This window comes from Hippocampus zosterae, chromosome 1 (genome assembly GCF_025434085.1).
Source record: "Hippocampus zosterae strain Florida chromosome 1, ASM2543408v3, whole genome shotgun sequence".
Taxonomy (NCBI): domain Eukaryota; kingdom Metazoa; phylum Chordata; class Actinopteri; order Syngnathiformes; family Syngnathidae; genus Hippocampus; species Hippocampus zosterae.
The window spans coordinates 1,590,088-1,605,047 of NC_067451.1; the positions used below are offsets into that span (position 1 = coordinate 1,590,088).

General features: G+C 45.9%; 1 protein-coding gene across 3 annotated transcripts in view; it reads right to left on the reverse strand.

The window, feature by feature from the left end:
• The window catches only part of svep1 (sushi, von Willebrand factor type A, EGF and pentraxin domain containing 1), a 57,386-nt gene extending 47,603 nt beyond the window's left edge, over window positions 1-9,783 (reverse strand). For 2 of the 3 annotated variants that reach the window (XM_052071814.1, XM_052071806.1), the window contains exons 1-3: window positions 9,596-9,782; window positions 7,391-7,988; window positions 6,434-7,007 (exon numbers count right to left, since the gene is read on the reverse strand). In XM_052071814.1, the coding sequence (XP_051927774.1) occupies window positions 6,434-6,943 (510 nt within the window). In that variant the 5' untranslated portion in view covers window positions 6,944-7,007; window positions 7,391-7,988; window positions 9,596-9,782. Of the gene's footprint in view, window positions 1-6,433; window positions 7,008-7,390; window positions 7,989-9,595 lie in introns of all 3 variants that reach the window. The other variant, XM_052071824.1, reaches the window with a different exon arrangement.
• Between the last annotated feature and the right edge of the window lie 5,177 nt (window positions 9,784-14,960).

The following is a 14,960-nucleotide window of genomic DNA, read 5'->3' on the forward strand; positions in this document are numbered from 1 at the left end:
TTTCATTTGGACAGAACGAGTGCTTAGCCACCATCTTGTGCCACTGAGATGTCATGAAGTGAGTTGAAGAGTTTCATTTGCCGCCATCTTTTGACATGTTCGGGCAATTATGAACCTTCGGACAGCGCAATAGCATACCTGAAAAATAGACTTAAGTACAGTAACAATGTACTGTTGTTACTTCCCACCATTCATAGTAGCCACCCTGCATTTTGTCTCGCCTCTATACGTAGTCACGGGTGACTGGCGAGGTGAAGGTAAGGTTTCCAGGGGTGAAAAAAAAAAAACACATGGCAACGTACTGTCTGAAATGATGGAAACTATCTGCGCAGTCATGAATGAGGAGGCCTCGGGGTCCTTTCGCTCGAGACGCTCACAGACTGGAAAATACGCCCAAATTTCTGGAAAATATTCCGCATCCATCTCACAAAAAGAGGGTGGGAGCGCCGAGTCCTGTGAAGTAACGACCGCTTGTCAAGCAGTTAGATGGAGTGGGCTGGCTGTGGCCACTGAGATCATTTTCCCTCCGGAGCTATTGAACTCTCCGCCGTCTTATCGCGGCGAGGTGAAGCATCCCGCGATAGCCAGGACCAGACGGAGAGGCCGCGTGGAGGCCGGCGGCAGACGCCCCGCGGGTGGGAGGAAATGATCCCTGTTGGGATGGAGATGGCGGGAAGTGGAGGTTGCCGAGACAGGAAGCGGAGCCCGCTCTTATCATTTTATCACCGTCTGGCTTCACCACTGGCACCCGGATCAAACACTAGCACCTCTTGACTCCATTTTGGGGAAAGGCTGCTGCTTCTGCTTTTTTTTTTCTTCCCCCCCAGAGCAGGGGCAGAGCTACGTGGTCAACAGTTGCCGCTCTCTGGGCACCCCTGCCTCAAAGTGCTGTACTTGGAGCGATTTAACATATACAATAAACAGTAAAACTAATCGGTAATAAAGGCGGTAGAAAGCACCAAACAGTAAAACCAAGAACAAATCCAAGTCATGCTGAGTCGAATGCCAAAGAATACAAGTGAGTTTTGAGGAGGGTTTTGAGGATGGTCAAGGAAAAGCAACAGAAAAGGCTCCATCTAATAATGTCTGGTCCGCAGACCAGATGAGCTCAGCGAGGTAAGGTGGCGCGAGGTAATTTAGAGATTTGAAAAGGTCATTTAGAGATTTGAAAACAATTTGCGCTAACTGGAGCGCTAATCAGAGAGAAGGCGAGTTCCATCGCGCTATGGGCTACGTACTTGGTACTTCTAATGATGTCTGGTCCGCAGACCTGAGGCGCCGGGCAGGTGTGTCAGGGCGGATGAGCTCAGAGAGGTAAGGTGGCGTGAGATTATTCAGAGATTTGAAAACAAATAAGAGGATCTTGAAAAGAAGGGATGCCAGAGTAGGAGTTATGTGCTCCCTCTTACGAGTAGCAGTCAAGAGGCGAGCAGCGGCTTTCTGGACCAACTGAAGGCGCTTAATGGAGGACTGGCTGACTCCAAAGTAAAGGGCATTGCAGTAATCGAGCCGGGATGTGACAAAGGCATGAAGGACTGTCTCACCTATGTCTTCTTTTCGTTGAATTTCAAGAAATTTTGTGTCATCCAGGTTTTGATGCAATGCAATGCAAGTCAGTGCCCAAGATAACACAAACCACAATCGGGGTTTCAGGAAATAAATCGCACTCATGGAGCTCATAATGAAACCTGGAACAAATCCATCCATCCATTATCCAATCGTCTTATGCTCACAAGGGTCGCAGGCGTGCCGGAGCCCAGCCCAGCAGTCTTCGGGCAGCAGGCGGGGGACACCCTCAATTGTTTGCCAGCCAGTCACAGAGCACACATAGAAGAACAACTGTCTGTGCTCACAGTCACACCGAGGGACGAGTGTTCCATTGACCTGCCATGCATGTTTTTAGAATGTGGGAGGAAAGCGGAGTACCCGGAGAAAACTCACGCAGGCACGGGGGGTGAACATCTAAACTCCACACGGGGAGGCCGGAGCCAGAATCTAACCCAGCCATGTGCGGCCGAATTTAGAATCGAGGACAATTAAGAGGCCGAAAATTCAGGACTCCGATCGGCTGATAGTGAGCGCATCAAGGCTGAGATAGAAGCCAAATTAAGTAAATTAAGATCAGCTTTTTTTTCTCTTTTTATGTCACTGACCAATGATGTGTTCTATGTTTCCATTTGAAAAATCAAAAGTGAGCCTTTAGCCCAAAACTTTGCTTGAGCCCCACAAATAGCGCGTGTCCTTCAACGAAGCACTGAGCCGGTGTACTTTTGCCACCTCACAAATAATATAAGCGCGGGGTCTCGTTTCACCTTGCGGTTTTCGGTCGGGACGGAAAACACACAACTGAGAGGAACGGGAGCCTTTGCGCTGACTCACTGGAATGAGAGTCACGTTATTTGTTTGGCCCGCCGCGGCTTGGCAAGGCCCACCACGGCCATGAATATCTTTAGCGCCGGTTAGCAGTTATCGAAACGATGACATGACACAGACGGGCCCGTGTCTGTTTGACGCATGTCAGCCGTGTTGACGCGTTGGCGCTCACGCCGCTCTAATGTACTCTTAATTACATGGGATGACAAACATGGAAAGACATGCAGCCGGCCCCGAAAACTTTGGGCTGTGATTAATGAGCCTAAATGCTTTCCGGGTGAGTTTGGAAGCGGCTGAAATTGTCCACCTGCGAGTTGAAACTCTGGCTAGCCAAGCAAGACTGGATCACGGCAAGAAAGAACTCCAGTAAGGCGTCTTTTTTTAAATCGACTCACGAGCCACCTTAACATCAGTTACTTTAAAAGGGAAAAAAAATGTCACATTCTCTCTCTGTCTCTCTCTCTGCCTCCAGCCTTTTTCCTCACATTCTTCCATCCTCTTGCTCCCACTCAGTCCCCCCCCCCAACCCTCCTCCCTTAGACTTTCCTCGCGTCCTGCCCAAAGTGAGGCCATCAAGTCCGCTTTTGAGAAATCCAAACCTGCAGCAAGAAGGCGACCCAGGCATGATGACCATGAAATGCTTTCCCAAAAAGAAAACCAACGATTGAGGTTGAACTTTCAGAAAAAGCAGACAAACGACAGATGTTGGGCTGTCTTCAAGAAAAGACAAACTACTGCTGGGACAATTTTGTAAAAAAAAAAAATTATTGATGTTGCACTTTCCTAAAAAGAAAACATACTGTGAAGATTGTAATTTCCCCAAAACAGTGACGTTCAACTTACATAAGAAGACAAACTACACATTTTGTACTTTCCTAAAAAGAAAAGCTAATCATGCTACATTCGCCAGAGAGAAGACAAATGATTGATGTTGGGTTTTGCTAAAAAGAAGCCATATTTTTGACAATGACCTTTCCTAAACGTTCCACTTTCAGAAAGAAGACAACCCTTGGTGTCATACATTCCAAAAAGGAAAGGCAGAAAGATGACAAAATACTGATGTTGGACTTTTCTTAAAAATTTTTTTTTTTAAATACGACAAATTAGCGTCTGCCACCGCAGGCACATTGAAGCCAAGCTCTACATACGCCTCGTCGTATTTTCTCCCTCAGAATGCTCCCTGCGCAAACTCTGCCAATGAGAGCGACACTGCCCCCTAACGTAGTGGAGGTGCAATTGCAAGTTATTTTAGGACAGTAAAAAAATCAAAAAGCATGTTCCCCGAGGTCAAACGCGCCCCCCCTGACAGAACCTTGCGCCCCCCCCCCACTATTTGAAAAACACTGCTTTAGGCAAACCTTGACTGACAAACCTTCCTAAAAAATAACTTGCGACTAATGTGAGACTTTCCTAAAAAGACAAACGACTGACGTAGCACTTCTCCAAAGAGAAGACAACCTACGGTACTGATGTTGCACTTTATTGACACAAAGCATATTAAATGAGGAAAAATGTCAAACTTTCCTCAAGTGGGGGGAAAAAAGAAATAGTTCTCTGTATTGTCCCCCAATTTTCTGTCTGCATTCTTTCCACAAGCAATGCAAAAAAAAGGAAAAAAGGGCAAAAATGAGACATCACCGCGACGCTCGAAGCCTACGCCGAGACAGAGACGTGAGACAGAGACCAAAGAGTCGTGTCTCCACATGCAAGCCCGGTGGAAAAATGTCTCCCTCCTTTAATGCATCCCAGCCTCCGAGAGACGGCGAGGGAATCCAACACGGCCCTGTTATTATTGTTACGCAATTATCAATTAGCGTCATCGCTGAATTTTTCCCAAAGAACACCGAACACAAAAAAAGAGAGCCTTGCTCAACAAAATGACATTTGAGTACATGATTATTGAACCTGTGAGCCCCAGTCAAACCTGTTCCATGGGGTACCTTTTGAAGTCTATGTACCTCACTAGATAACTCACCGAGGGAGAGTTTGAGAGTACTGTTAAGTGCTTCAGCACCCACGCCCTCCCCCAGAGTGATTTTTTTTTTCTTGGTGGTGTTGTGGTTTTTAGAAGCTGGCACCAGGCCAGAAGTCTCCTTATCAGCATTTAACTTAAGGAGGTTGAGTTGAAAAACTGTCCTGAGGGCCAAGCTGTTAGCCAACAGATACGGTCCAAGGCTGATCGCTGGAAAGACGGGAGCTGGGGGAGGGGGTGGTCCAGTACAAACCGCTCAAATGAGCAAAAACGACGACGTGTAAAATGTCTGGGGTGTTTTTCAACAACTTTGGGTATTGATGTATGTCCGCAGACACAAATGGCTGAAGGCAGATCGAGGCACGAGGTGTTGATCCAGCACCGGCCTTCGTACCAGCAACGAGGCTTACTAACACAACTGGGCAGCGCAGACTTGACAGATGAACCAGGCCATATGTCCTCCTCCACGCCAAGTGAGCAAGTGTGTGTTCAGCAGCATCGCATCAACAAACCATAAACAAGCTAACCTTTGAGCTGTGGTTTAGATAGCAACCTCACGAGATGGCAACATGAGTCCACTCAAAAGCGCCGAGACGGACTGATAACGGTTTGACAGGCCTCCCTGTATTTGGCAACTCTTTCTCATGAGACTTGAACACATGCTAGCACACTAACGGCTGCTATGCTAACACGTAGCAACCTAGCGCACGGTTTGCATGCTCACATATGGTAATATAGCAACTTCCCAATTGTTTCAAAGCACGTCTCCTCCTGATACTCTGCTCGTAATTTTAATAAGAATTGACGAAAGGCTACCTTGCCAGTTGTGATACTAACACACAGCAAGGCAGCAACCTGCTCACAGTTGGTATGCTAACATATAGTATGACAGCGTTTAGGCCAATTTACAGTTTCGCATCATTCCTTGTATCCTGGTAACCGCTAACAGTTGCTATTCCAGCACATAGAAAGATAGCAACACGCTCGCTGTTGGTATGCTAACATATAGTATGACAGCGTTTAGGCCAATTTACAGTTTCGCATCATTCCTTGTATCCTGGTAACCGCTAACAGTTGCTATTCCAGCACATAGAAAGATAGCAACACGCTTGCTGTTGGTATGCTAACATATAGTATGACAGCGTTTAGGCCAATTTACAGTTTCGCATCATTCCTTGTATCCTGGTAACCGCTAACAGTTGCTATTCCAGCACATAGAAAGATAGCGACACGCTTGCTGTTGGTATGCTAACATATAGTATGACAGCGTTTAGGCCAATTTACAGTTTCGCATCATTCCTTGTATCCTGGTAACCGCTAACAGTTGCTATTCCAGCACATAGAAAGATAGCAACACGCTCGCTGTTGGTATGCTAACATATAGTATGACAGCGTTTAGGCCAATTTAGAGTTTCGCATCATTCCTTGTGTCCTGGTAACCGCTGACAGTTGCTATTCCAGCTCATAGAAAGATAGCAACACGCTCGCTGTTGGTATGCTAACATATAGTAACCACTTTAAACCGTTAAAAAGAAATGCCAAGTGTGGTGTGAATGGCCAATTGAGCCTGAGAACAATGCACCAAGAATTCAGAAAATCGCATGAGGGATTACGTGGGGGATGGAGTGTTTTGTCAGAGAAAAAAAAGCCGTCTTGGGGAATGTGTTTGAGTCACCTTTAGAAAGTCTGGTGAAAATGTCTCCAGAGTAGAGCATCACTTCTATCCAACTGACTTGGGTTTGACATCTCACCCAGTTTTCTGGCAGTTTGGTGAACTGCCGCCAATTTGTGGTTTGGCAATAAAAGTATGACTTTGGCATGTTGGTACGAAGAAACTACGTCGATGTGAACTGAACCGCTTCATTTAGAGAGAAGCGGGGATTTTGCCACCATCTTGTGGCACTGGCAGGCAGTCGTAAACCATTTGAGCGGCGGGCGCTGTCGGTGGAAGTTCCCCGCAGTTGGGGAACATTGTCTTTCAAATGAGAACCGTTCAACCGCTAATCGTCAATCTGCTAATGTAGTAAGCTGCAACCTCAGCTATCAAACCACATCATCTTGCGACGCCCGTGTCATTTTTCAACTCACCGCAGCCCGCTGGAAGGCTCCTTTGGTGTAAGTTCCCCCTCCTCGATAATTGATAGCTGGGATCTCCTTGTTGAAAAGGGAGCACTTGTTCTGGTGCGGCTTGGGGGCCGTGATGTGGTCCACCCGCGTCACCACGTGGGTCTTAGACGAGAAGGTGACGAGGGCCACCCGCGTGTTCTCCGCCGTCACCGGGAAGTCGGAGAGCATCTTGCGCACGAAGCGCAGCTCGCTGCCAAAGTTTCCGGCACCCACGCTGGACGACTCGTCCACCAGGAAGACAAGGTCCAAGCAGGCGCTCTTGTCACGGAGCTGGCGGACGTTGCGCTTGAACGCCACGCCGAGGCGCGCCACTTTCCTCTCGGCGCTCTCCGAAAGGTTGCCGGCCCACGACGAAGACGCCATTTGGCGCGAGGAGCGCGGCTGCACTTGGCCCGCCGTCCATACAGCCAGGACGCAAAGGACGAGGAAGCAACCGGTCCACCATGACAGCGTGGACCTTTGCCACCACATAGTGAGGAGCACCGAGGAAGGTTTCTGCGCAGGTCAAGGAGGACTTACGGAAGATCAATGCGTCCTACGCACATGACAAAAATCACAAATTCATGTTTGGACTCCCAACGTCAAACGGTTTTGCTGCTTCAGAATAGCTCCTAAATTATTGGAAAACATTTTTCACATTGCCCAAATTTCCAAATTTTGGGGTATTCCACATCTCACCAATTGAAATCATTCCTACATCAAACTTTATTGCCCAAAATTTTTTGCAATCCCCAATTTCAGTGATCTTTCTGTAGTCCACATTTTTGGGGTGACAAAATTGGCAATTCACATTTTACGGCTATGCACATTTCAAATCATATTCAAACCATTAGAACCGTTCCGTTCATTCAGAGTTATCTCAGGACTAGTTTTGCATATTCCCCCCCCCAAAAATCCCACACGATAGAATTTTTTTACCTAATCCTTCCACATTTCTTGGCCGGAATTTCAAAGCGGCGGAATTTGCGTCCTCGAAGGTCAGTGCGACGTTCCTGAAAAGCATCGCTTCTTCCTCAATCCAGTGCTTCCTTGGCGTGTCCCCCGCAGAGAAAAACCTCATGCCCCCTTTCTTTTCTCCCGAAACTCTAAAGCAACCTGTCCACGAAGGCCATCCTTTTTGGAGACGCTTCCCCTCAGTCCCAGCGTTCCGACCCTCTCCTATGTGACGCTGCGCGCTCTGAATGCCCCTTCACTCTCTTACAGAATCATTTAGGAGGAGGGAGGAGGCAGGAATAAAAAGTTGGGAGACAGAGAGAGGCTGAGGGGGGAAAAAAAAGGGGGCAGTCCAGCCATGGCGGTGAAGTCATTTTTTTTTCTCTCACCTCCCCCCTTCCATCGTCTTCAACCTCACTCCCTACATGTGTGGACTGTCAACATTCCCGAAGAGAACAGTGGGGCCGGCGCCGCCAACCGCAAGAAAGGTAAGGATGAGGCCAAGGAGAAAGTCATACCTACCCAAAAGATGGGAGTCTCTCATCCCTCTTTTTTTTTTTTCCTCTTCCCCAGAAAATTTTATCTGCAAGCAAAACAAAGACGAGAATTAATTATTGGGGGCGGGGGCAATTGAACACATCACGTTTTATTCTTGACCGATAATTGTTCCACATTCCACTTCAAACCACTCCAGCGTCAGAAGAGGGAGGTTCGTCTCCACGAATTCCCACCACTGCACATTTTCCATCAAACGGTCCTTGATCAATATTCCAGAGCAGGAGACACGTGAAAACGCTGAAGGACTTTCCCCGTCATGGTGCATTCAAAGTAGCGCACTCCCGCTTCATTTGGCTTTGCTGATGACTCTCCACATCCTCAGCGTCTCAAGTGTTTTGTTTGTCATGGTTGCTTCTTACCACAAAACATATTGAGATAAATTCCTCATGCGGTTGTACATTTTCGGACAATAACGATGTTTGTGATCTGTTCTGATCTGAAAAGAAATCCCATTCCAATGAAATGAACGAAGACCTTTTTCAAAAGTAACTGATCCTTCCATATTTCTGTTGACCGATGCAATTTTTATTCAAACTGTTCCAAGTGTTCAGCTCATTTGTAACATACCGGGGAGCAATTACCACATTTTCACAGACAAAATTCCTACGTAGATCTTTTGATTTTGACCTTATCTTGACACATTTTTCAGCTGATTCAGTAATGTAAAACTACGTTGGTCATTCATGACATGTTGGGTAGTATTTGTATACATTTTTTAGTCCTCCACATTAAAAAAAAAAAAGCATTCCAATTTCAAATTGTTAAACTTATTCAGGACATCCGAATCGCCCAAATACCCCCATTTTTCGGTGTTCCAGATTTCCCAACTCAACATTCCCACGCTAATGCTGAAATTGTATTCAGCAAAACCTTCCACATTTCTTGAGTAAGTCAAACCATTTCAGCTGTTCAACAGAGTTTCAAGGCATGTGCGGAACGAGTTTTCACATTCCCCAAATTCCCACATTTTCGCTATTTCCACAAGTCCTTGCATTCATAAAGGCAGACGAACTTCCAACTTTGACATCTCGCAACCATTTTAAATCATTCCCTCTCCAAATTTTCAGTTCATTTGGGACATGTGGTTCGCAGGACATCCATTCTTTGGTCTCTGACGTTGAACGTTTTTATTTGATCGGTCCCATTGTCTCACATTCTTAGGTGTCTTCGACTGAGTCAAGTGTCTTTGGGTTTGAACCCAAAAAGGAAGTTGGGAACTCGGTTTCTGTGGCTACATCATACAGAACACAGACGACCCGTCTTCATTGCACAAGCCCCTCTGTCTCCCTTGGGACCATCACCGAGTCTGATGAGGTCTGCAGTACCCGAAAAGCAGGAAGTCACAGCTGTGGGAGTGCATGCGCGTGTTCGTACGCGTTCGCCAAAAGTCACAATGAGCCACTATTCCACATTTTTCATGGTAAAAACTCCCCAGATGTTCTTTTTAATAAATGTTATTTTATAGGTGGTAGCATCGTCAGTGGTATAACGAGTACCCGAGTACAGGGTGATAAAACCTCAGTCAAGTAAACCTCCGCACTTTTCGCTATTCAATTTGCTCTCCTACTTTGTGTTAACATTTAGCCACTCCTAGCATGATAGCATTTTATCACGTCTCATAAGAAAAAGTACCTGTGGGTCGGAGGGATGTAAAAGCACTCGTGAGTGGCCGAGTACTTTTTCTACTCGGGCTGGTAGCTTACTATGTGTTAACATGGTTAGTATTTGATCCATTCTCATTATCAATGAATGTATTCTAAAAAGGAGAAATGTAACTCGCTTGTGTTCTTCGAGACTGGTGGTCCTCTTTTTTTTTGTTCGTTATCTCCCACATGAACCGTTTGTCATCGAAGACTTACGTTACACTGCCCTCTATCGATGGCTCATTGTCAATACAATTGTATAGTGTAGTAATTGTTTTGTCGCCGGGATGGCAGTGCGGGACTGAATTTATCAACTAAATTTGGATCCTCAACTGTGAAGGCAAAAAAAAAGTGTAAATGTGATATGTATCCTGTATATATAAATCGAGAGAGAGAGAGAGAGAGATTTATAGTAACACATCAATTCACCAATTAGTAGTTCCGTTAGACAAACCAAAACTGAGGCTCAATATTGCAGCATATACTGTAACCTTGGCCTCCTGATGTTGTAAATGCTCGGTGGGCCGAAAAGTGTGTGTTCTCCAAAAGGAGAAGCAAGGACATGAGCTCATTCATCATTGCTTGTGAAGTTTTTACATTTATTAGCATATTTATTTATTTAGTTAGTTAGTTTATGCTAGTCAGTTCCATTTCACATATGGACGCAGAGCATGGCAAATGTCCCCAGAAATTGCAATTTGCAATGTCCTTCGTGTTCCGCTGCAGTGGATAGGACTAAACGTTGTTCCCAATAGCGAAAAATTGACAGCCCCCTTTAAAGATTTAGACTAGAATTCCATGTAAATGCCACAAGATGGGAGCAAACCACTGCATGAATAATTTCATTTTCCGTGCACTTGTCTTGATTCTTGCAGTGTGCAAGTCCTTAAGAGTGGGTAAGGCGATGCCAATGATTTTTTCCGCCGTCCTAACTGTCCGTTGAAGTCGGATTTTGTCTTTTTTTTTGGCGGTCCCAAACCAAACCGTGATGGAAGAACACGGGACTGATTCGATGACTGCCGTGTAGCACTTCCTGTAGCAGGCCATGCTTCCTCAGCAGCCTCGGGAAGTACATCCTCTGCTGGGCCCTTTTCAGGATGGAGGTGGTGTTGACTTCCCACTTCAAATGCATATTTATGCACATTTGTATTTTATTTATTTATATCATGTCCACAAAAGTCCAATCCTTAATAAGTCCAGTCCACATGTTTATACATCCGTTTCATGAAATATGAAAAGTTGAAATGACAAAGCCCCAAACATGTTTGCATGATCCTTGGAATCTGGCTTCATTGATTGCGTATGTAAAAAACATGCAAAGCTTCTTTCAAAAATATATATACATGTATACAGTATATTAATAATTGCAGGTTAAATCGCAATCGCACTATTGTGGGGAAAACTGTTTCATTTGCATGTTCAAGAAAAATGCACTTGGGTTTGCAATGCATGCAAGTTGTCGGCCAGAATATCAACATCAGCGCGATTAGAATGCAGCAAGCAATCGCGTGGCCACGCAAACTCCTGCTTTCATGTTCCGATGCTAAAAATAGCCCTCGAGGCTCACTCTTGTAAATATTTCATGAGTCCAAGAAGCCTTTAAGAGAGCGAAGATCGCATACTTGTACATCCATCACACAAGCATCCTCAACTGGGTGCGTTTGATGAGCCAACACATGAGCTGCCATCCCTCCATCGACACGTGACAACGTGACCAAAAAAAAAAAAAAAGCACCGGTCGGCATTTGCAGAATGCATCCTGGTATTTAAGGATGGCAAAATGACAGCAAATGCTGCTGGATGACTGACACGCACATTGGCATGTCGGGGAGCGCCCTCGTGGGAAAAGTCCACACCCGCGCGACATTCAACACCCGCTCTTTGCACTGCGCTACAGTCTTTTCAGGAACAGACCGAATATCGATCAAAAATGCACAAAATGAAAAAAAAAGCGCTATAATATCATTACGCAATCTTATTCTTCTTTCAGGCTTGTCCCTTTTCAGGGGTTGCCACAGCGAGTCATTCATTTCCATCTTTCTCTGTTCTCTGCATCCATGAATCTCCTCTTTGGCCTTCGTCTCTGTCTCCTACCTAAGAAGTGTAAACACGCTACAATTGTACGATGACCTTGACGTCGGGCTACTTAACAGGTCTGACGGGATTGGTGTCATCAATTAAATCTGACATCACTGCATGAATAAGATTGGCTTTTCTTCTTTTTTTTTTTGTCATGTTGTGCCCGAAGTGATAGAATGATCGCTCCGTGCACAACAAAATAAGGAAGTGGATCCCCGAAATAGCAGACACAAAAAGAGATCTTGTCAGATAACAAAAGGAGTCTTTAATAACGAACACAAAATAACCCGACAGGGAGAATAACAAAAAGCGCTGGTCAAAATAGGGACCAGGGATAAAATAAAAGGACAACAGAAAACGCTTGCGGCAAAAGATGGCAAGGAGGGTCAGATTAGAATAATGAATATAAGTTTCACTCGCAAGAGGAAACAACGACGCGTAAATACAGCACAAGGCTAAGAGGCAATGAATAAATGCAAGTAGGAATTGGGCGAGAGAAATTTTGTCACGGCGTGGAATTCTCCGGCAGTGAGTAGACTGCCAGAGCGTCCAAATAAAGGCTGTGCAATTACTCCCTAATGGGTGACAGGTGTGTAAACGGCGGGCAGAAAGCCCGCCCTCTGCTGGCAACCACGGGACGTGACATTTTTTGAGGACAGGACCACTTTTTGAGAGTATACGTTGCTCGTTGTTAGGGAAGAACGGTATCTATTTTAGACATTTAAAGCGCAAAAATGGGAACGATTTAGGGAGCAGCATCAACGTGCGCAGCAATGACCTTTGATCCGAAGGTTATTCGAGCCTGAGTCACTAAGATGGACCGAAATTCGGCTACGCTTGTGAGGAGGCTGCACTTGCAGGAGGTTCGAGAGAAATGCCAGCTGTCATGTTTTCCCCTTTGGTTCCATGTTCCTGCTTGTGGGGGGCAAAAGGGGCGAGACTTCCTGTCACGAGAATGTCTAATGAAAGCTTCCGCATAAATACTCAAGGGCAAAGCAAGGAAAGGATTTTCTGAGAAATCAATGAGGCGATTTTAAAAAAGTGGAGTGGGGGGGGGGCAATCTTGGGGCAGTGAGAACCGGATTCAACCAGATTTCCTTGAAAACAAACTCAGCGTTGAACGCTCAAGGAGGGGGGGGGGGATAATCTGAGAGCCACAAGTGGGGGGCTGGGGGGGGTGTTTTTTCTGGCTACGGTGCTGTTCGACATTGTCCAAAACAGCCTGCGTGTCTGCGTCTGCTCTGAACAAACAAAGTGGAAGAGAGGAACGAAACACCGGCAAGCGCCGACATCATGCCCAAAATCAGATCCAATGTCCTCGAGGGGTGCGCGTCCCTCCAATGAAAGGCCGCTTGGCATGTGTCTCGATACGCGGGGCCCAATACGTTCCACGTGAAAGTGGAGTGGCTTTGCGATTGCATTTGATATGCTACGGGCTTAGTTCCAGAGGTTATGAACCAAGTCGTCACTCTTCTTGTACTCCAAATACTGCTACCGGCCACTCTGAAAACTGTCATCGTATTGTATTCTTTATCTCTACTTGATACTTTGCACATTTGTCTCACGGTTGTCACTGGGGGGTACCACCGCACTACGGTTCACTTACATGACGAAATGTCCTTGCATAGCTATTTGTCACGTCCTCGTTTACGAGGATGCTAATGCAGCGTGTTATGCCGGAGACAAATTCCTTGTGTGTTCGACATACTTGGCCAATAAAGATGATTCCGATTGTGATTCTGATGCTTTTTATGGTGTCATTGAACCATGCGAAAAACATGTCTGTCCATTTTTGTGTGTGGGTTCGCCACCCCACTCCGACTCCAATGGGGTGTCCGTGTTTGCGACATCACGTTCATGAAACGTTGAAGAAAAATGATCAAAATGGTCACACGAATACTACAGTACATGTTGAATACAGTCGGCTAAGTTAAACGTTATAAAGCGAGTTCATTTATTTGCATTTTGTATGATTTGTATGTTTTTGTGATACTTTTGAAAAATGAAAAACAACAAAAACAATAGTTTTTGTTGTTGTTTTTTTTTTTGGTCTAGGGGCTGGAACAGATTACTGGCATTTCAATTCATTCCAATGGGGAAAGTGTATTTGGTACATGAGTAAATGGAGTTAGGAAGAGAATTTCCAAGTCGGGGTATTGCCGTACGATTTGGCTGTTCTGGGTTGCAGTTTCAGGAAGAAAAAAAAATCAAATCTTTGATTTATTAGAGTGCATGCTAGAAGAGCCATGTCGGGTTGCGGGGCATCGAGCCCCGGAGGCACTCGTCAAGCTTTGACGGCCATATTTAGCGGCATGACTGAGACAAATATTAGAAACGGCTCCCGAAGCTATGACGCGATGCACGTTTTGGAACTCGGCACGTGTTTTGGAACACATTGTCCCCGGGGCCGGGGCAGGGCCTGAGATGCTTCGGGGTGCGTGGTAAACACGCAGCTCCGATTACTACCGCACACGCCCACTTGACTTCTCCTCCTCCGAGCTCTTGTGCTCCCCACCTCTTTCTCGTGGCTTCACTCTAAATTCTCACATTGCTTTTCGGCGTCCTTCGTAATGTTCAAACACTTTTCGCCCCCCCCCCCCCGCCCTCCTGCTAACGTAGTGTTTACAAACAATCCCAGATGCTTCGCTCATGCCTGGGAGTCCCGCGGGTTTGGAGCAAAACAAAGCGACTGAAAGCAGGTGTGCGCTTGAATCTTTTGTCGTTGCATTTCAGTTCCACTGATTACGCCCTCGATAAGAGTTCCATTTCAAAATACGGTTTTCAACCTGGGTTTGCGTTTGGAGGTAAGGTTTTAAATGAGGGTGTCAAGGCCAGCTGTGGGTTGGGGTTTGTGTTAGGACCCTTCCTTCCTTCCTTCCTTCCTTCCTTCCTTGGTCCCTTTCAACCTTGCTTCTGATCTCCCATCCTATGCAACCTTCATTCCTTCTTTCCTCTTTCATTCCTCACTTGGTTCCTTCCGTCCTTCAATCCATCCTTATTTCTTTCCATCCGTGCTTTTCTTTCTACTTCCATTGTGCCTCGAATTTCATCTTTCTGTCCTTCTTTCATTTTTTTACATTTTCCTTCACTACTCTTTTCTCATCCTTCCTTTCCTACCCACCCGGGCGTCCGTTCTTCCTTCCAGCCATGCTTCCCGCCCACCTTCGGCCTTCTTGTTCTTGCCTGTCGCCAATCCTTTCTTTTAAGATAAGATAAGATAAGATAAGATATCCTTTATTTATCCTTTATTCCTTCTCCCCTCCTTTATCGTTTTC